Below are 22713 nucleotides of genomic sequence, written 5' to 3' on the forward strand. Positions count from 1 at the left end.
TGGTTGTGTGTGTGTGCATGTTTGTGAGCGTGCATCAGCGGTGTTATCTGAGGACCTGAAATCTTGAGCCAGCAATAGGGAGCTCTGTGCTGTGGAAGCCAAGAATGTCAATGTTTTCTTTACAGCCAAGCACAATATGAGGCGGTCTCTCTGATGTGGATGAAATAAAGCAACGGAAAGGAACAAAATTGGTGGCTCAAGTTGTTTCTGACAGTGAATTCACCTGTTGTTATAGTTGGTATGAAAAGTCCCTGTGTACCATTACTGAAATGTCAAATGTTTGCCCACTGATGCGTTAAGGACTGCAGACACTTCCTGTGCAACAAGCTATTTAATTATATCATGCTGCAGGCACAGTGAGGCTGCAGTTGAAATGAGAGGCAGAAAAAAGATCTGACCCACTGATTTAACACACACACACACAAAGTGATACAGAGACTCCCAAAATATAAAGATCTTACTTGTTTGGCTTTTTAGGGAACTAGCATTTGTTTAGTATTAGCATTTGACTAGAAATGTTATTACGTAATGCAGACTGGCCTGTTTCCTGTTAAGTGTTTTTGTCTGGACTGCAGAGGCAGGTCATCAAAAGACCCCTTGGTGGTCTCAGTTGCTGCCATTATAACCCAGCAGCCCTCAGCCCTGTGCTGCAGTCAGTGTTTCTCGAGTGTTTTTTCGAGCAGCTCCTACTACCATAAAATGCTGCATGATGCTATAATCAATATTACAACAGCTGTACACATTTATATATGTCACAATAATAATACAACCAACTGGATTAATCACAGACTAAAATACATTGCATCAAAAAACTACGTGATGACTTTTTTTTCATGACTAAGGATAAGAATAGAACAGATATGACACGATACACCCAACGCAGAATGGGTCTTTAGCTAAAAATATTTACTGAACATGACCATCTGCATTTGCCGAAGTGATTAATTATCTAGCTCAGCTCACGCCAGTGATCAGTCTGGTGTATAATCAGTTGTTAGATTAACTACTAGTGGTTGTATCCATCTAACCTGTTGAAGCAGAGTCTTTCAATGCAGCAGCGATGATGTATGTTAATGTGTGCAAATCTCCATAGTGATGGAGTGATGAGAGACAGTCCCTCTGATTGGCTCTTTTCATTTCTGTGAGCACACCTGCCTCTCTTGTGGTCTGTTGGGGAAACAGCACCCCCCACGCACTCTTTAATCATCCCATGAATGAGAGTGTTCATTTTATTCCAAGGTGCTGTTTCTGACTTGGTCTTATTCTGCACTTTTTTTTTTGCTTCTGATCACTACAGAGCTGTAAGTTTTACATCCACTGATTGGTTTATTGAACTGGATATTACAGTTGATGAATTGCCCCTAAAGAAACAGTCTGCATGGTTTTATCTTAACAACTTTTACCTACTCAGTCCCTTTACGTTTACTTCCCTTTAATGATCACCTAATGCGTCAGTTAGCTTGAAGTGTAAAGGCTGTCATGTCATGGAAGGAGGTCATACTATTTACAGGTTCTCAACTAAATTGTTTACAGTATTTTTTGCTCATACTGTTTTGAACAGTCACTTGTATTTTATCCTGAATCGACTGATGACTGGTTGCAATATCAGCATCATTTCATTCACAAGGTGACACTGTTGATAAATATACTGTATATCACACAGTCCCAATGTGAGGTAATTGTTGCTTGTAAGGAGACACTTGTCTCATCCGTCAGCCTTCAAAGCTTTACCACTCTTTTCTCTTTATTTCAGTATGAATTGTCATATTTCATTGTTATGCAGAAAATTCCTCGTATGTCAAAACCTAATTGGCATCAAACCAAATTTTGATTCTGATTTCAGAACTGGTGTTTTTCTTGTCAAAGGCCTAAGCACAGTTACGAAGCACTGCTCTGTGGACCACTGAGCAACAGTTACCCTGTTTCACAAGATGCATAGCATTTATTTTTTTCAACAGTTCTTGCCTTTATATGAATGTGCAGAAAACCAAAGAAGCTTTATCTCTCTCTTCTGGAAAGATAAATGTGTGTTATGTTTGGGCGTGATTCATTCATGCCCAGATATTCTCTTGAGTAAAAAAAAATGTCAGTTTTTCCAATGTTCCTAAATCTATCTGCTGTCTTAATCTGTCAGCTAAACATACACTGTTTTCATGCACAATAGTACGCTAAATAAATACAGAACAAATTTTATGTAAGAGTGAGCTGAGGCACGTTTTCTTGTATGCTTAGAGTTCATTGTATTCTTTGTGTAGGATTCCCACCACATGTACAACCAGTGATTGATAGTTAATGAAATGAGTTTCTCTTGTGTATTGAAAAGCTGTTGTGCTGTCAAATCACAGGCATCTTATCTTCATTTACCTAACATTTGGTCTAATAACCAGTGTGGTTGATGGAGGGATTCTACTGGGAATTAGCTGCAGACTTTGACCTTTTTAGTTAGTTTTTTTTTTTTTTTGACTGAAGAGCATTAATGCTGCTGCAGAGTACAGATAATCAGTGCATTGGCTAGTGCTTACCCTGTTTACTCTTTTCTAATTACTCTGATATAAGGTTTGCTACAGCTACTTCAAGGGGATTCTTTTGTCAAAATGTGTGTGAGAGTTACATATTCAGTTCTAAAACGTCTTTCCAGGTACCCTGTTTTGTTTTTTACTTCTTATCTGCACTCATAAATCTTCCTTTGGTTCAGATGTGCAAACAATATTTGACAGTCAGCTGTGGGAACAAAGCTTACCACTCAATTGATTAGCATCATTTCTTCTAAGCAGGGCTCCTTGTCATCTCTGCTTTTCAGAGTAAGCTGTGTCATGGGCACAGCTTGAATGTTTTCCACATGCTAAGAAAACACAGTTAAAGGTATTTCTTCCATTGATTGATCTGATTAAAGGTGGGAAATATGGCATTATTACAAGGAGACCATATAAATTTGTCTAATTGTTGTACTTCGATACGTATCAATATCTCCAAGTAAAACAACATATACCCACCCTTATTTCAGACACTACTTATGGCATAGGAAAAAGCAGATCTGAAAACAGTGGTTCTATTTATTGCTGGAAAGAAATAAAAGTAATGTAAGAGAGTGAAGCAAAGTCACAAGAGTCCTGGAGACTTGCAGGGGAGCCTCTGAAGTAGGAAGAACTGAACACACATGCACAACGCTACATGTTGAGACAATGACAGTTTAGTGCAACCATAGCTCTCATCAATCACAGACAGAGATGCTCATGATTTAGTCTTTCTCCCGAGCAGGACCACTATATTAGAAGTGCACTTATCCCCTGCTTGGGGGATGCATATGATCATGACTCATCACATCATGCAACCAGCAGGCGATACCAAGCAAATAAAAGTGGGGTATTTCTTATCTTGTCTTCTCTGTGAAAGATTAAGCAGTACTGTTGTAATTTGAGTATTTGGTCAATAATGGTTTGACACCATATCACGCGGTTTTATTTTTCCACATTATGTTATGTTATCAGTGTACTAATGTTCTGTTTTTTTCATCTAATTATCCAAAAGTCGACCAAGAAAGATGCTAATGCATTCGCAAACATTATGGCTATCCCCCAATGCATACCACAATTTTTCTAGATGGGTAACTTCCACTTTCCAGACAGTTTTCATTGATTTTTAGCTAAAATACAGCATAAATAAAGCATGTGAATGTGTGGATTTCCAGAAGCTTACTCTTAAAACTCAGATATGAAAGCTTTCTGAACAGTCCAGGCATTTTCACTTTATTACTCCAACAGAAAGTGTTCAGCAATAATGTGAATATCACATGACTGACCACGGTTTTGCCTCTTTGTCAGCAGTTCTGTAATGCACACCAGCACAGACAGAAAGAGCCCAGAGAAAAGGCTTACACTAGGGCACATAAAGCTTGATCATGTCCTCACTGTTTCCTTCCTTCCTGCCCCTGTATCTCCTAACCATGGTTTTCTTGTGAATGGTTTTAGCTGAAGAAAGTGCCGATGTCTCTGTGGTGGTCTCGGTGTTAATGTATTTGCTACCTTAAAGGCATGTTTGTAACCTATGTTAATCTAAAATTACTCAATAGTCTATGCGTATCAGAACAAAATGATCTGAAAGCACACACATACATTTTCACTGTGGTGCTGGAAATCACATCCACAAAGAAAAACAGCCAAAAATTTAAAAGAAGTCAGGATGACATATGCATTGGCATATGAAGACTTGTGCATATTCTGGTTTATCAAGATGGATAAACCAGTGCAGCAGTGATTGTGATTGTGGAAATTAGTCCTATATAGATTTTATTAAATTTTTATACTTTATGGACTATTTGTGTTTAAAATGTTGTACACCCCTGGGCATATTAGTGGCATACCAGGGTGCTCACAAGGGTTTGATTCCAGTCATGTTTCTCAAAGCAACACATCCTTCGCAGCTTGTCACAGGCTACAGGGTGGACCATGAGCGGGGGGTTATGTCTGATGGCTGAATAGCTGGATTGTTCTGTAGCTTCAAATCCGCTGGATCTCTCTAGAACTGGCATTCATATGGAGAGGAAACAAAGCACAGAGAAAAACAGCTGATTATAACTCGACTGGCTTGGAATATCCTAAGCAATTCTGTTTCCTTGATATTCTGTGATATACCTGCTTTGTTAGGCATGACATTATGTGATTCTAGTTCTCTTGAGCGTAAACCATGGGTCTCTGTGTTTTCATACATACAGCTGCAGCTGCACAGGCACAAGCCGAGGAGCGGCGTAGCCTGGCAGGGAATAGTCCAGGACCTACAAACAACACACCAGCCAAACCTCAGGGGTGTAGGCCAGGTAAATGACACCACACATTGACACAGAGACAGAGTGGTTCTCACAGATACTGCCCTGTCACTACTCTATTGTCTTCCATAATCATCAATAATAATCATCAGTAATTAGATGCAACACAATCCACTTCCTCCACCCTCTCAGTATGGCTTACTGCAGGTAAACCTTAGTCGTCATCTTATTACTGTAACAGTTGACAAAGCTCATTAAAGAGGTTCACATGCATACATCTGTCTGCCTAATTCAAAGCTGTTGTAACAATATGCTGCATTGCAATCACTGTGTTCTCTATATATGCACTGCTACACATGTTTTACCTTTTTAATCACATGCTGTATTCTCATGTATGTTTTTGTAGTCATTGACGGTGCCACACTTAGAATAGACGACCGACTGCGAGTGGCAAAAGAGAGGCGAGAAGAGGCAGAGAGACAACAGGGTAAGAGGCTGATCCTGGTTTCTGTGTGAAATATGTTTTTGTCAAAGTCAGCTCTGACCTCTTTAACTGCACGCGAGATTTTCCCTGTTACATAATTAGAGGTAACAAAACATATATTTCTTGTTGAACAGGAACTTATAACATTTTAGTACCAAGAATTTTCTCATTAGCACCAATCTCACTGAGGGAATCGATAATAAATATGGTTTATATCAACCTAGGCCTTAGATAGATATTTTTTGCTAGTGTTTGTATGCTCTTAGCAAAGGGATTATTATTTTAAGTCTGTTCATACTCACAACAAGACAACATACTAATAATACTGTATGTACGGTCAGCTTTGCGAGAGTCTCAGATCATGGAGCGGGAGCGCAAGGCCAAGCAGCAGGTGGAGCGTCAGATGGAGGAGCGTCAGAAAAAGGTTGAGGAACAGCGAAGGAAGGAGGAGCAGAAACGACTAGCTGTGGAGGAGAAGAGGAAGCAGAAACAGGAAGAGGAAAAGGTAACTGCAGCACGGGTGGAGGCAGAGTCTTGAGATCCTCAGAGCTTATTGTTGCTCAGTTGGTTTGATTCTTGTGATTAAAAGAATGACATTTGCATAGAAAGACATGTTGATGTTGTAATGTTTTCTTTATAGAGTTAAGAAAAAAGAGGGGGTGATACAATAAATGTTGAGGGGCTACAACACAGTTATTACATTGTAGAACAGTTATATCATCATCAGGTCTTGTCCTCTTCAGTGTTTAAGGTAGAATTTATTGCCACTCTTCATATCCAATATTCATTATACAGGGAAATTAAATTTTAGTTTTGTGATGATATCAGACACAATAGAAAAAATATAAAAGACAAATGCAAACAATACAAGCAGTATTCATTAAAGTAAAAAACAGTGACGGCTTCTGGTTTGTAGATAAATACTGTTCTGCTCTAAATGACTTGCATTTTTCTCTTCCTCTGCCTCTGCTGCGCTGCAGGAGCACTATGAAGCAGTGATGCGGCGGACATTGGAGCGTAGTCAGCGAGTGGAGCAGAGACAGAAAAGATGGTCTTGGGGAGGACTGTCCACAGATTCAGATGGACGAACAGGTAAGGTTCCTTGCGTCATTCTTTCCTCTCTGCTTTCCTGTTCAGTTTGACTGTCATCATCCTCTTGCAGTGGCACATTAAAGAGCCTTTTGGGATATACATGGTTCTGTAGAGAAGGACACACTGCCCTCTCTGTTTTTATTATTCAACACAACACAACACAATACAGAGAGGTGGCTCTGCCTTTTCACTCTTTCACCAAAAAAAAATATCTAGAAACATAAGAGTAAGATTTGGTGCTGCATTCTCATTCAGGTTCAATCACATCACTTCAAGAAGTTATCAGTCACAGTTATATTAATCAAGCCTTGCTAGTAGGTAGTTTGGTATCAGTCAAGCATAAATACATTACATATAATTTGTCAACTTAATAGCTTCAATTCAAAATTCCCAAACCCCTCTGTACAATATTGCTTGAGCTACAGAAATCCACTTAGATATAGCATTTGTAACTTCAAAATACATGGGCTGTTTAAATGACAGTTTATGTTGTTGCTGTACCAACTCCTGTTCTTGAGTTGATATGGATCCAAACTTGTAAATACTCAGGGCAGTGTATTATTGCCTTGGTCACTAGGTGTCAAAGGAATGCAGATGGCTGACAGCCATGTTTCACTTTCACATCTCTCTCCTGGTATGAAGGATGTGCCCCATCTTCTTGTATTTTATGGCTCCTCCCTGAGAGCTGTCTTTTCCCACAGGAGACTCTGATGGCAGCGCCTCCTCTCCAGTAACTATAGTTATCTCCCCTGCCTCGCCAGAAAAGCCACCAAGGAGTCGACAAGGTTTTGTTTGTTGATAATTTGCTCACCAATGTAGAAACACAGCATGGGCTGGCACTGGTGCACCAGATAGCATGGTTACCTACTCTTCCTCCCACCCGCACCCCTCTCCCCACCAACCCCCACCTGCTATCTAACTGGCAGTTTTTCACTAACAACTTTTGTATGAGGCCTGTGTTCTGAATGTGCCTTGGTCTGGGTGAATAGCTGGAAGTGTCGCTCTAGGTTCTTCACTCATTCACACTCTTGAGCACTTCCAGGTCACATGTGCGACTACACATGGGAGCCCAATCAGATGGGCCAAAAACAAACAGGACTAATATCATCGCTGGGTTCTCTGTGTAATGATGTTGATGCTCTCATCTCTGGAGTGGTCAAACATTAGCATCTACTGTTTACTAACCACAATGCCTGGCTCTGAAACCACAACAACTATGTTTTGGTTTGTTAAAAATGTACATTGTCATGTTAGACATGATATTTACCTGCAAATGTACACTATTAGTAGCACATTAGATCAATAGGATATTATATCAGTGCATATAGTTTTTATGTAATTTTATCTTGGGTGTATTAATGTAGGCATATATCACCCTTTGCCTATTAGGGGTATTAGGATCTTGCAGTACCTTGTACTCCCTCATGTGCACCCAAATGCCCTCCCCCATTGGCTGGCCTCTAGTGTAAACCCTGCCTCCCTTGTCTGTCTTTTCCTCCTCCCTCTTAGTGGACAAGCGTTCCACATCCACCATGAACCTGAAACAGCCGTCCGAGGCTGGCATCAGCAAACGCCTATCCTCTTCCTCTGCTACCCTCATCAAATCTCCTGACAAAAGTAAGTTTTCCCCACCCTCCTTTGCTCCTTCTCCCACTCCCCCATTCCCTCCCTCCTACTCTCCCTGCATTCCAGTGCTGTCTTAACCAACATAGTACCTTCCTGATGGTCTTTTATCAGCCAGGTGAATGTTTTTTCTGTGATTATTCATGTACTGAAATCTAACAAGAGATAAAACTGTAGATAATCCAGAACAAACCTATTTTCTCTGCCAGCTCTTAAGCTTCGAGTGAACTCTGACCTCTGTCCTCTTCATGTCCAGGATTTTGCACACAGGCTCATTGGAGCACAGACAGACTGGTAAAAATGCTTTAGCTCTCTGTCTCCGGTTCCAGCTAATGATAAATTAGCATCACCTCCCAATTCTGCTGAATCCATACACTATGCACCTCTACAAAAAAACATTAAATCAGAATTCCTTAATCAAAAAGGGGTCCCAAGCACCAAATTGTGATTTGTTAATGAATGTACTCTTATAGTGGTATAGAAGGCTGTCACAATGTTCAGAGGTGTAATTTGATTCAAGTCTATTTGATTGCTGCAGAAATCAATCAACACAATGAGTTGATTTATATCTCTCCACAGCTTCTAAGGGCCATTTTTCCTCTCAGAGTATTACCAATTTCTCTTTACCTCTCAACTTGATTAATAATTATACTACCACTCTTCCTTTTCCAGGCCTATGAATACATTCTTAAAAGTCTGAGAGGCTTTTATACCATTCACAGGAGACTTGTGTAAATTCACCATTGGGTGTTTCATCATTGTCCCTCAGGAGTTAAGCAGAGGAGTTCGTCATGTAACCGGTTGCCTAGCAATGGCAATGCTGCTCAGGCCAGTAAGGAAGACGGCAAAAAGCTTCAGGTGGAACAGACAGGTGCAAAAGATCCCCTCTCCATCCCACACTGTAATTTCATAACTAAGATGGTGTACAGTACACAACAATTTTTTCAAACCACTACAAGTGATAGAGAAAATGTTTCCATTAGATTCAGCTCTGTTACAGCTATGATAACCACATAGCAGGCTGACGATGTACATGCTAATGGTTTAAACACTCACAGCTACAGGTTCCCTGTTGTACTATTAATATTGTAGTAATCTGATTTAGGGAGTATCAGGTAGTATGATCAGATAAAGCAGTTACAACTCTTGTCTGTGTATTTAGCCTCCATCATTGAAACTGGGACATCAGCTGCTATTAGCCCTAGCCTGGTGACTCGCATAAAGCCAAATGAAGTGCACATGATGTGTAAACTTTCTTTGGGGATTCTTTGTTGACTCCCTCTCAGCGCCTGCTTGGCTATAACTCCACTTTCATGTCTGTAGGCCATTCTGTGAAGAAGAGAAGTTCCTCCCTCACTCGTGTAAGTGTGGGCAGAGCACAGACCCCTGCCAAGCCTGATAAGGGAACAACGGATGATCAAGGTGGCTAGCATGAACAATCAGCAGTAACTTTTTTTTCATGCCCCTATCTGCATCGCTAAGGCCTCCCTCTTTGAATAACAAGCATGTGGCGCTGATGTCAATGGCTTGCTCACTATGAATCCACTCAGTTTTATTTAACAGCACTGTCACAGTATTGTCTGAAACTAAGAGGTTTTCGGGATAACATTTTCATTTGGCTCAATTCTGTGTCATGGAGCCAGCTTTTATTGCTAAATATTCCATCTGTCCATCAATATTCTCCTTCTCACAAAAGTCTCTCTCACTGACTGCTGAATTACCTCCTGGGCAGCTGCTAAGCTTCTGTTCACTGTCGTCTGTCTCTGATTTACTGGGAACACTGTGCTCACCCCATGTGTGCCTTAACCTTTCTGCTGTTGTACCAGATCCTGTACCGTTCCATTTTTCTCACTGACAGCTGACAGCTTTCTATTAACCTTTTGATTGTTTTCTTTTCAAGTGTCAACTCAGGAATGATTTTGTTGTGTGACGTGGACTAACACAGTGTATTGTTTTGTTGTCACAGAGTGTTGATTGTTTTCTCCCTCCCAGATGACGTCATGGCTGGATTTAAATCACTGGGCTTGTGTTTCAGTGTGGTGTGTGTCAGTGCCATCCCACCATAGCACCCCCAGACCACAGAAATGACCACAGCAACTCACTGCTGTCTGTGTGCAACCATTAACCACCAGTGCTTTTGTTTGTCTTATAGCAGTGTCAACCTGTTTGTGCCGATGAGTTGTAAAAATGTTCCTGTCTTGTACAGATGTATGTTCTGTGTGATTAACCTGAGCAATAATACAACACAGCTACCATCATTCATACTGACTTCACACTTTTCATCTGCAATTAAAATGTTAGTTTAAAGTAATTAAGCCCCACAATCTCTCACACACCATTCTCTTCATAACTATAACCTTATCACAGCGTTATAACCCAGATGCTTCATACTTTGATGCAGTAGCGAGCCGTGCTGCCATGCTCCAGGGGCTAACACTCATCAGCTAACAAAAAACAAGTCTGTCTACAACAGATGTCCTCTCAGTAAGGGGCTCCAAAAGGAAGTGTGACTCTGCAACCTCCTTTTGAAGGCATAGTGTTGAGGGACTTGTGGTTAAATCAACCCGTCATCACTGAAACTGTTCTTCTGGAATGATTTCTACTTTGCAGCTTAGGTAACAACGGCCTAAATGGAGAATGGTTAATTCTTTTGTTTCATGAGAGCAAGAGCTCTTTGTTTCTGCTTTGAAATCAAGCTACACAATTGTGCGTTTCCAATATGCTGACTTGCTCAGTACTGGCCTTTGTACTACTATACAGACTGTAGTCAGCCTCGTAATTTTAACTTGATTTAAATTTGCCACCTTCTTTATCTTGGCCATAAAAAAGAAATCTTCTCTGGTCACAGTCTCTTGCACTATCACTTTTAGTGTTTGTTCTGTTTCACTTCTCATCTTCCTACCCAATAGTATTCCTTAGCTATCTTTGAATATCACTAATTGTTTGTTTTTTTCCCATCAGCACACCTTCCTCTGCCTCAAGGAACCATTGATTTGACCTCATTTTCTACTTTGACTACTGTTTGAACTGATCAGCAGTTTCCAGACAATCGGTCTTTGGTCTGTCTCAGTATTCTTCCATGGTGCCTGTTCCTTACTCTCTTTTACTGACAATCCACATTTTATTAACAGGATAAAGCCAGTTGATAAGGAGCCCATGTAAAATATTGAGACAAACAGTAACCTTTGGTTCGTTATGTTGATTCTCTCCTGTTGGTTAAATCACATGGTTACCCTTCTAAACTTCATTGACCCCCTCCCCCCTTTCTTTGTTTTGCCTTTTCATCCCCCATTCTTGCCCACTCTTTCTTTCTTGGCCTTTTTGTTCTTCTCTACTATTTTCGGGTGATTGTTCGGCCGTGTAGCTCGCAGGCCACCGGCTGGCACTGTGGATGGAGGGGTCCTTAGTCGCCTGCTCACACCCACCCAGGCCTCACTAGCTAGGAGCAAGAGTGCCGCTGCCCTGTCCGCTGAAGGAACAGATGCTCAAGGTAACCTCCACACAGGAGACCCTGACAGAGAGGAAGGATGGCTAGACACAGATCCTGGTCTTCCCTAGTTACCCTTAATTTATCAGTAAAAAGTCAACCCAGTCATTCCCAGTGTCACTTAACTAGATCTGAACGCATCAAGTGCCCTGCTGCAGATCCTCGTGCTTTTGTAACAGTCATTTCAGAGCAGACGGTGGCCTCTTGGTGGTGGTAGAATTACAGACGTCACTGCAGCTCCCTGTGTTTAAAGGAAACTATTGTAACAATCAGCTGTTTATGTAATGTTGTGTATGTACAGTAATTACTTGCAGTAAGTACAGTCATGTGAGGGTACAGTTACTCAGTAAATATTGACAGACACATGGGTCCAGCTCACATGCACACTCAGATCTGGCACAATTGGCTGTTGTGTACTGAGCTGGGCTGAGCAGAGCAGACTTGGCCGGGAGCATTTCCCTGCATCTGAGGAGCCTCAGGGTCCATGCTGAGAGATTTGCTCTAAGCTGCTTACCTGTTGGTTCTTGTTACGTCAGAACGAGACTGTTGTGCTATTGCATGTGTTCTCATAGGAAGAGCAGGGTGTTGGGGACTGCAATACATGGTACTGAAACAATAATTACTGCCATTTCCATAGATTTATATGGGCTTGAAGTTATGCTAATTAACATCAGTACATCCCCGTTCTGCCACTAGATTTTGGGCTTACATTTTGTTGTGAAATATGATCTGAGGCCATCTAGGTGGGTTTTATGTATCAGTAGATGACAGGCATGCCTTTGATTTTAAATGAACCATTTCTTTGTGTTATGCTAAAATGGGGTTGATCTACAGTTTATAAGTTATCGTTTAAGATGTACACACTTTTAGACTTGGCATAGACAACCCTTAATGAATCTCCTGAAGCACACATGTTCTTGTTCATTTGTTTTTAAGGCTATAAAGAACCATACCGATGGTTTACTTTGGCACCTTACTGACTCATTTCAAAGCTGCAACTGGTTGTGGTGTTTATTGACCGGCCATTACAAACCCATTAGCAGCTATAGATCTTCAGCTAAGTATAGCCCCAGCAGAAACATGACACATCTGCATTAGCAGCAGCAAGTGGTAGCTCATGGCAGGATAAATTTCATAGTCACCGTGGCTGCTCAGTATGCAGTCAGAATGAATTACAGAACACATTTGAGACCAGCCTGTGGCAGGGAGAGTTCTCCAGGTCTCAGGATTATCAGGGCTAATCCTTCAGTCTGACGCAGCAAGCTCATAACCCGTGGACGACAGTATTTCTTTCAACAGAAGGACTCAAAGACTGCAAATGACTCATTTTTTAGTTACTGTAAATGAACACAACAAGTGACACTGTCAACACTGATTATGCACTTAATGTACTAATAAATCTGTGTGATGTGTGTGTGTGTGTGTAGTGTCAGTGGTGGTTGTATTGCCTTGGTGGTAGGTTTTGCGTAGTGTGCCCTGTGCTGTGGTGTTGGTGTTCAGGTTTGTTCATGTTTATGTAGCAGCTTTGACACCTGTGGAGTGTCTGGGGCTTTTGTGAGACTGTTGCTCTCTGCTTCTCATGTCTCCAGTAATCTCCAGCCCAATCAAGCCTTGAGAAATCAAGCTGTTGCCTGCCTTAAGTGCTATACCTAACAAATCGCTTTTTTTTTTGTGCTCTTGTCCCCTTATGAAAACACTCTTCTGCATTTCTTTCATTCATCATCTGCCATCCCTACCCCTCACTCTTTTTCTCTTGCTTTCCCCTCTCTCTCTTTCCCTCCACTGTCTTTATTCTTCTCTCCTTTGGCTCTTTGCTGCTTTGCTGCCCAAATCGGCCGCTTATCATACCTCCCATTGGTTGTGCTCCCCTGGCCCTGCGATGACTGTGTCCTTTACCAGAGTGTCACCTGTGTCCTCGCTCAGCCTCTGCCAGTCCCCTGCACCCACCGCGCGGACCTGTGCGCAGCCGTAGCATTGACCGACAGAAGAGCGGCATGACCACCTCTGTGTCAGCTGACGGAGCCCTCGACCCTTCACTGGTGAGGAAACCACTTGACATTAGCGTTAGTAACACCACTGGCCTACAGAGCAAACAGTTTAAATCAGACATGATCAGCTGAGTTGAAAGCTCTCAGTGCAGATTATTGTGATTTTTGTATCCTCATTGATGTGAGTATAGATACTTACCATACATCTGTGTGAAACAGCAATGCATGAGGTAGCTGACAGGCTGATACTGTTTCTCAGAGGACTGTTTGCTGGTACACCATTGGAGGGCAAAGTTTATGACAAAGATTTGATAACGTTGCATTTAGTGGGTCCAGTCAGGAAAAAAAAAACATCTATTTGGCATCTATTTGTTAGACTTAAGATCTCAACGGTGATATCTAAGTTTGAGAATTTTATTCATTAGTGTACCATTCAGCTATGTGGTCAGAGGGATAATGTTGCATGTCCTGTGTCATTCTGATCAGTTACTTTCACTGATGGAAAAACCTGAATGTCGTGCTTTAGATTGTATCTCTAATGTTATCCATATTCAAACTACAGTGATAATAGAAACATTTAAATTAGTACATGCGTAGGACTGTGAGGACTTAATGAGAGGTAGCATGACGTTGTGCTTGTGGAAATAAATTATATATATATATATATATATATATATATATATATATATATATATATATATATATATAATATCTAAAAAGTTTTTTTTAAGTGTTGTAATACAATTAAGAGACTATTTTACAGCACAAAGTAGTTGCTGGAAAATAACACAGTGCTTAGTGTATTACCAGAAATATTTGGTTTTATTTCCATGTGAGAGTCATTGAATTTCACTTGGAAAACACAGACGGACTACAAAAACATTGTAGTTGTTAATTAAATTGTTGATTGCACTAAAAGAGAGGTATTCCTTTTACCAAAGCTGACCAGAAACAGTGAAGTTATGACAACAAATGCATGCGTTCTCACAATGAAATGACGTCGCTCTGAGAAATATATGCATGGCACCAAAGACTCTGATTTATATGTGCATATCCGGCTACATTTGCCTGTCAAAGTACTTCTGCAGGATGCTAACCATAGGGAAATGTTGTTTCCCCAGCTGTTCTGTGACCTTTGCTGGTCACTCATAATTTGGACTTGTTCATACATTGGCAGAATTTTATCCTATGCACTGTTACTCATAAGTGATATTTGATTTTCTCACTTGGTGGCCTGTAGTGGCTGGCTCTCTCATAACCTGCCTGTCCTCCTCCTCCTCCTCTGTGGCTGTGAAGGCCCTCATTGTCATTGCATGAGACAAAGGGATTCACAGTGGCCTCATTATGGACACATCATCCCATGCAAAACAGACTCCACCCTGACCCTGGGGCCTTACGCCAAAAGCCTTTGACTTTCCTCACCTTCTCATTGTCTTCTCTCCTCCACATGTTCAGATTGGTGTGGAGATAATTGAAATTTACGGCTTCACGACTATCACTCGGCCATTGCATGATACTTAAAGTGCATCTTTCAAGTCAGCTGAATTGGGCTATCTGTCTACAGTTGGGGATATTTCTTCCAACAGCTTTTTTGCATGCAAAAAAGCTGTTGGAAGCTGTTGGATGTATCCATCATTTGTTGATGAGAGAATATTACGAGGAGTTTCGATCACGTTGTAAAAGTAAAAGCTACTTCTGTTTGTCTTTGTGATCAGTTCTGTCCTATTTCATATTTCTTACAGAATTATCTTTGTAATACTATGCTAAGGCACATCATTAGTGATGTTATCTGGGATCATCAGGTGTTTTGGCTTTTACATCATATACCCTCATCCAGGCAACCTGACCTGGGCTGATCAGACCCCAGCCTGTGCTCGAGCTGCGTCAGTGGTGGTGGAAGTGGCCCTACTTCCTCTCTCTCCCATGGTTCTGAGTGCAGAATCTTGACGATTTTCCTTCAGTTCCTCATACTTTGCTGTTTTCCACTCATAGGCCTCCTCCATATGTTCTTCCCATGGCATGGTGAGCTTAAGCACAAGAATGTACTTTGATGCGTCAGACCAAAGCACAATATTGGGCAACAGTGTACTCTCTATGATGTGGTGAGGAAACTGCAGCTGCTTTCCCAGGTCTGCTTTCAGCTTGTCCTGCACAGTGAGGAGCAACCTGTTTGCTTTCTGGTGTTCTCTCGTTGCTCTCACTCCCTCTTGGACAAAGTGGATGCTGCTTGTGGTCGACTCTGTTTCCTGGCAGATGTTTAGGGTGCTGCAGTTGTTCTCTGCAGTTGTCTGGAGGACCTGGTCACGCCCCCATTGATAGCAACTTTTGGCAAGAGCGCTTGGGGAGAAGCTCAGGATATGCTCAGGCTTGCCGGTCTTATCAAAGAGGGGACAAGCTGGTCATAGATCCTGATCCTGCAGGCTTGAAGAACACTGTTGCCCACCTCATCAACCTTTCCAGCCGCCTCAGAATCCACCTAGCACCAGGCATCGACTCTCTAGTGATAGTGATGTCATCCATGAATGCTCATATTGGTGGTTGGCGGATCCCAGATCTTGATTTCAGGCCTCGACACTCTGGCGCTGCAGATTTTACCAGCATGTTCATTGCCAGGGCAAAACTGAAAACTAAGATAGTGCAGCCTGTGATAATGCCAACCTCCAGCCTGCACTCTCATGTTATTGGCCCTGTTAACGTGCTCTACTAATCGATGAGTCCATGTCATACAATGACTCTGTCTACATACAGTTCTTGCTATAGTGCTATATTGACACAAATAGGAAATTAACTTCTTGTCCCTGTTATGAAACTGCGCAGTCACATGTTTATTGCCTTTCTTACATGTTTTCTCAAGAGGAGGATGAAGCAGTTTATTATGAGACCGGCTCCTTAAGTAGATACAGAAAATGCATTGTATCTCATTTTTGCCTACTTGGCACTCAGTGCAGACACTTTGGGGTGGGACAATGCTGTATATCTGTGTCTCTCTGTCACATGGTTGACCTTGCTGAGCCCTGTTGTCATTATGGTTACATTGCCAAACATAACACATGGGCATTAAATATAGATGAATTAAAGCCTGACCCATGGCCTCCTTTAATTTAGAGTTGTGAATATGATATGCAAGTGAAACAAAAAGAGGCAGAGGGAGAATTAACAATGAATTTGTTGTTATAGATATGTATTTTGTGTATTTCCTGCAGGATTTTGAGTTGTTTTTTTTAAACAATCTCATGATTCTGTCTAAATATAAGGATAATTTATTTGTGTTGAGAAGTGGTTCCTAAGATCAACACTGGGGATCAGAAAATCAAATGTGATGTTAGAAAATCAAGAGCCACAAAACAAGATATTTACTTTTTATGAAGTTGCCTGTTTCTTCCACAGTACTGAATACTTTTACCTCTCAGCCTCTAAAATAATTTAAATTATACAATCTGAGAAGGAAACGTCACTATTTGGTTTAAGTGCTTACTAATCTTGTCCACATTAAGGTCCTAAGATGTGATGAGAAGTCACAAGTAACCCTAGCTGTTGTGGACTGATCCCTTTTTGATGTTAATACAACCCAGTCTGTTTTGCTTATTATGCAATGATATTTAAATTGACACTGAGATTTTGCAGTAGACAGAAGTGTTAATGGGGATTAGTTTCAAGCTCTTGAAATAATCCTACTTCAGACATTGTCATAAATTCATTTTCCACTTGTGTCCCTTTTCTGTGGAACTACAGAAGGACAAGCAGTTAACGCCTGGGGGGCAACGTCCCGCCTCCCCATCCAGCCCCCTAGGACGCAACCGCTCACCATCCCCAGCCCCCAATCCAGCTCCAAAGAGGACCCCCTCCCCATCAACAGCCAAGTAAGACTACAAGCCTTCAGCTTTAGTGATTTAGTGGCATTTTACTTTGTTTTTTGAGGGATTGGATGCAGGCTTTCATTTAGATCTAATTGTAGAGCACAAAAGGACACAACTGACACTTAATTCTTGCAGGCAAAGTTCCAAGACACGCCCACCCTCACCTGGTGGAATGAAACAACGCCCCCCATCCCCCCAGCCTACATCAACCAAACCCCCACCCATCCAGAAACAAGCTCTCACTCCAACAGGACCTCCTACTTTGCGTAAGAGAGACTCCAAGTCCAAGGATCTGTGTCCTGCCCAGGCTGTGGCTTCACAGTCCTCTGACACCAGCAAGACCAAAGATAAAGATGGTGAGTAAATCTCAGTCTTAGGAAAGCACACAACAATATGAACATATGAATGTAATGTTTGATATTTGTTCAAAACAGATATAGCTCCATATGAAGGCAGACTTAACAACCACAGTCAACTGACAGATTGTAATTAGTCAGTACCAATATTTGCCAAGTTCTATTCTGGCAATCAGGATGTTTGCACTCGTGCATCCAGAGCTTACTGTCAATTTCAATGAACACACTGACCCAGCAGGACAAGCTGAAATCTTTTTAATCTAAAATAGATTTTTTTTTAAATCACTGAAGTTCTTAACCATGCAAAAAAGATTAAAGCAAATCATTGTTTTTTGGCGTTTTACTGAGGCACCTCTTAGGAATAGCTTGGTGCCCCTTAATCTGTTGTAAGTAAATATTGTTGCTACACAAAAGGTTGCTATTCATTTGCCACTTATTCATTGTCCAGACACCTGTTCCATTTACAGTTAACATGATATATACTGATGGGAGCGCAAAAGGAAGTAAAAGGAGGAAATAAAACCACAGGAGCTCTTGGATCCAAAAGAATTTGCAGAGGGAGGTTTTGTGCATTAATGAATTGTTCAAGAAGTTCATTTGGTAAACCAAACTGTTAAAACTGCAGGAAATATATAAGAATATTGGTGCAATTTTATTTTCAATTATTATCTACGTTTCATAATCTAAACTTGACCACTTGCTTATAGCTGCATCTTAACTTTAAGCAGACAAAAAATGTGACATCTGCTCTGAGGAACAGTCTGTCTGGTTTGAGAGCATTATCATCTGTTTTGATAGACAAACCCTAAAACATGGTGTGTGTGTGTGTGTGTACTTGTACTTGTACTTGTACTTGTACTTGCTACATAGTAAGGACCAAAAAAAGTATTTTACTAACAGAGTGAGGACATTTTGGGAAAGTGAGGATATTATGGCCGGTCCTCACTTTTTCAGACACCTTCAAATCACATTTTGAGGGTTAAGACTTGGTTTTTGAGTTATGGTTAGAATTAGGTTTAAGGTTAGGGTTAGGGTTAGGCACTCAGTTGTGATGGTTAAGGTTAGGGTAAGGGGCAAGGGAATGCATTATGTCAATGAGTGTCCTCACAAAGATGGAAGTACAAGTATGAGTGTGTGTGTTTGTGTTTGTGTGTGTGTGTGTGTGTGTGTGTGTGTGTTTGTGTCCAGCAAACTGACGTGGCAGAGGCTCAGTTTGCAATAAATCTCAGAGGAGCAGGAGACCTATTAAGTCCCAGCTGGAGTCACATCCTGTTACAGATCTGAAGTTGTTGTTGCTGCCACCTCATGGAGATTATCATGCTCTACAAGAAAAAATAGCTTAGTAATGGTTTGGTACTAAATGCCAACTAACTGCAAAGACTATCTCCCAGAATTCATTAGAATTGTGTAAAAACAAAAGTAATGTAGAAGATACAAATAATAAATACATTTCCAATCCTGGCTTTATTAGTATATACTTAAAATATGTACATTACCCTGTTCATTTGCACAACATACAATTTAACATGTAACTGTTAGGATGGGTGATATGGTTAAAGTCCTCTGTAATGTAATGTAATTTGATAACATTAAATATATCAGGATATGATCATTTTCTCAAAAATCACTTGAAAACAGTTTTTAGTTAAATCACTCAAATTAAAATACAAATCACATCAAAGTATTAATCACATTGATGCAAAAGTCGTATAAAAATCTTGCTATAAACCAGTGCTGTGCCTTCATATTGCCCAGTCTTAATGTGTATTCCCACGTAACATGATTGGAGACAGTTCTCTCAAAGAGCACAGAGACTGTCATGTGAAAGTTACACAACTCAGTATCAAGCTGCTTTTCTCATGTTCTCTCTCCCTCAGTTGTTCTCCTCCATCAATCAGGCTTTCCCTCTTCCCTCTGTCATCAGTCATCCTCCAGTCGCAGCATCCAGAAGCTTTGGCCTCAGCTCAGCACTACAATGAGAAATGGGTGACAGAGTGACATAAAGCGCTGAATGTTTCTCCTGTATTTGTCTTTCCACCTGTCAGACTCTAAGGCCATGTCGGGCACCAACTCAGCTGCTGAGGCAGCCAAGATCCTGGCAGAGAATCGCAGACTGATGCGAGAGCAGAAGGAGAAAGAGGAGCAGCTCAGGGTACAGAGAGAGGAGGAGGAGAGGTGAGGATGTTAAATTAATGTCATTTTGGTTGGTAACAAGGATGCAGCAGTTATAACATATCTAAGTACCATAAACAACTCTGAAGCAGTCGCTATGAAAATGTTCTCAACAGGACTGTAGATGATAAGTGAACTGAACCTTGTATTATGTTTGAGAACTGGACAACACTGCTGGTTATATTTTATGGGTGTTAAAATTAATATTAAAATTCAGTGAGCGTGTTGAAAAGCACCCCCTGAATATCCACTTCTGGAAATCATCTGCACTTTTTCGTGACTGTGTCGTCAAGCATTTGCTGCTGTTTGTTTATCCAGACTGAGAAAGGAAGAAGAAAAGCGTTTAGAAGAGGAGGCTAGACTGAAACGCGTGGAGGAGGAGAAGAAGCTTGCAGAGGAGAGAAAACTCAAAGAAGAAGAAGATGCCCGCCTGGCAGAGGAGGAGCGGGTGAGACTGGCAGAAGAGGAGGCCTTGAAACAGGCCGAGCTCCAGAAAGAGCGGGAGGAGGCTGAGGCCAAGGCTCAGGAGGAGGCAGAGAGAGTCCGCCAGGAGAGAGACCGCATCATGCAGCAGAACCAACAAGAACGAATGGAGAGGAAGAAGGTAAGATGCATGGATGAACGTGAGAATCTTTTCTTTAGTTGCGTCATGAGAAGGAATGAATGTTTCATATTGTTACAGCATGATGTAGAAGATTTATACATTTATTTATAAAAATGTTATATAATCTCCCCCATTTCAGAGAATTGAAGAAATAATGAAGAGAACTAGAAAAGGGGAAGCAAATGACTTGAAGGTGAGCTCACATTCACTCAGCCTGTATATCTGTGGTGTCTGTGGAGAAAATCCTCTACACTGAGTGTGTTTGTTAACATGTTGATCATGTGTGCCTGTCGTGCTTGTGTAGAGAGACGACGATAAATCCCAGGAGAATGGAGATGAGGGAGGGGACCAGATAAGCTGTGAAACCAAGAGTAAGTGTTCTCATCCTTTTATTTCCACCTTAAGGTTCAGCATCAAACTTCAGGCATGATTGTGTCTTCCCATCTTTGTGTTTGTTTAACATAAATTGCTTGTTTCTGTGAATTTACACAATTCTCTATATTTGTCTAATTCAAATCCATTTGCTCGCTTGACTGCATAGCCCAGACAGATGACATCGACTTTGAGGCCAGCAAAGATGAGTGTGGTCTGTCCTCTGGTGAGCCGGGCAATCAGCAAGAGGAGCCTGTAGACGGCGTCAATGGAAAACCAGAGACTGACGACAAGGAGAATAACAATGGCATAAGCACAGATGAGACTCAGGCAGTAAGGTATGACTGCAGAAGAGGGCATGACTGTGAAACACACACAGAAATACAAGGTTAAGTGTAATCCAAAATACAGGCTCTAAACTAGTGTTACACCTTATGTATCCACAACCATGTGAGGATCTTCTGGGGTCTGAGTGATGTAGATTTTCACAGTCAGAGGGTGTACACAAGACTCTGTCCAGACGTCTGTGTGCTCTTCAGTTTGTTGTGACACGAAGCTAGAAGGGCATCAACTGCACATGCGTCCTCCAAGTGGGCTCCAAACAGACTAGAAAGAAGTAAAATAAGAACAACTAGGTGTCCACAGCTGTCTGTGATGTCCCCCTGGGAGTATAACTGAGTCCTGTTATTGTCAACAGCTGAAAATTTATTTACCAGCGTGAATGGAAAAATAAGGTTCCTGCATGATTTGTGTGCGTCAGAGGATATTTTTTTGATCCACGTCAAAACACCCACAGCTGTTGGTTTGTATGTAAAAGCCCACACACCAGCAGCTGCACGTTAACTCTCCAGTAAAGCACCAGACCTCTCACATGTTTGGTTCATTATTTGTTGAAATACCTCTGTTTTAGTGAATTCTTAGAGCTGTCCCCAAATCAGGATTTCACAGCCAGGTCACACTGAGCACTGATGCATCAACAAAATAAACAGTTTTTTTTTTTTTATTATTTTTTATAAACACTCATCTGCAAACATGAGAAAAAAATGTTTTGCTACCCTGTGCAGTTAGTCAGTCCAGGCATCACACACTGAACTCCTATATGAGCCTACATTAATCTCATGTTTTATCTGTGAGATTTGTGATGTGAAAACATTAGATTCCCACAAAGTCAGACAGTGGAGAAGGCTCACAGACTTCTAGGGGGCAGCCCTAGAAATTGCTTTTCAAAAAAATTAAACTGTGCCCTCGTGACTCGCATTTAAGGATTTTCGTCTTCAATAGGAATGAATCTGGCTCTGGGCTTAGTGCCACAGAGTTGGTCGGGAAAGTAAATGAGAGATGAACTAAATCATTGTTGGTTTTGGCCTTTCTGTGTGATTTGTTTGTTTGCTGAAATATATAGAATAACACCAGTCACCAGTCACTTTCTGGACTGGATTTCCTTCTGTCATCATGCACTCACTCCTCCATCTCTCGCTCAAAGTTGGGTTGTTCTGTAAGAACTTTGACTTTCCCCTTTCAAATCATTTTTCTAACCACAACCCAACACTTCTTTCTGCCTTCCCCTCTTCAGCCCAGTCCTTAAAGGCCATCTGGTTGAGGGCTCAGAGTTCCTGAATGAGCAGGACTCTGCCAAAGTGGGCTTGGTCTCGGGCCTGAATGGTAAATCCAACCAGTGGAGCATTGAGGAACTCATTGACCTCAATGTCCACTCCAAGACTCGGCCTCTGATTGAGGCAGAAGACTGTAACCAGGTCCTGATCAACTGTGACGGGAGCTCAGATGGGACCAGGGTAGCCTTCGAGGATAAGGGAACCCCCGTCAACACCCTGCATTCCTCTAATCAACCCATAGAAGCCCTTTCAGGTGAGGAGTCAGTTCCCCATTCAGTTACTGGGGATGCACAGCTTCAGGAT

General features: G+C 41.4%; 1 protein-coding gene across 12 annotated transcripts in view; it reads left to right on the forward strand.

Annotated features, from left to right (window-relative positions):
• Positions 1–22713, forward strand: part of map7d3 (MAP7 domain containing 3) — a 28703-nt gene that overhangs the window by 2952 nt on the left and 3038 nt on the right. The window contains exons 2-19 of one of the 12 annotated variants that reach the window (XM_071458486.1): positions 4712–4813; positions 5169–5249; positions 5588–5751; positions 6227–6338; positions 7040–7123; positions 7848–7955; positions 8731–8832; positions 9285–9383; positions 11326–11451; positions 13348–13487; positions 17169–17296; positions 17429–17649; positions 19695–19824; positions 20140–20425; positions 20565–20618; positions 20730–20796; positions 20967–21135; positions 22371–22663. In XM_071458486.1, coding sequence (XP_071314587.1) covers positions 4712–4813; positions 5169–5249; positions 5588–5751; positions 6227–6338; positions 7040–7123; positions 7848–7955; positions 8731–8832; positions 9285–9383; positions 11326–11451; positions 13348–13487; positions 17169–17296; positions 17429–17649; positions 19695–19824; positions 20140–20425; positions 20565–20618; positions 20730–20796; positions 20967–21135; positions 22371–22663 — 2466 coding nt within the window. The remainder of the gene's footprint in view (positions 1–4711; positions 4814–5168; positions 5250–5587; positions 5752–6226; positions 6339–7039; positions 7124–7847; positions 7956–8730; positions 8833–9284; positions 9384–11325; positions 11452–13347; positions 13488–17168; positions 17297–17428; positions 17650–19694; positions 19825–20139; positions 20426–20564; positions 20619–20729; positions 20797–20966; positions 21136–22370; positions 22664–22713) is intronic. The other 11 variants (XM_071458487.1, XM_071458491.1, XM_071458492.1 and 8 more) reach the window with 11 other exon arrangements.

This window comes from Trachinotus anak, unplaced genomic scaffold, assembly GCF_046630095.1.
Source record: "Trachinotus anak isolate AG129_WGS33_773 ecotype Australia unplaced genomic scaffold, CSIRO_AGI_Tana_v1 ptg000021l, whole genome shotgun sequence".
Classification (NCBI taxonomy): Eukaryota; Metazoa; Chordata; class Actinopteri; order Carangiformes; family Carangidae; genus Trachinotus; species Trachinotus anak.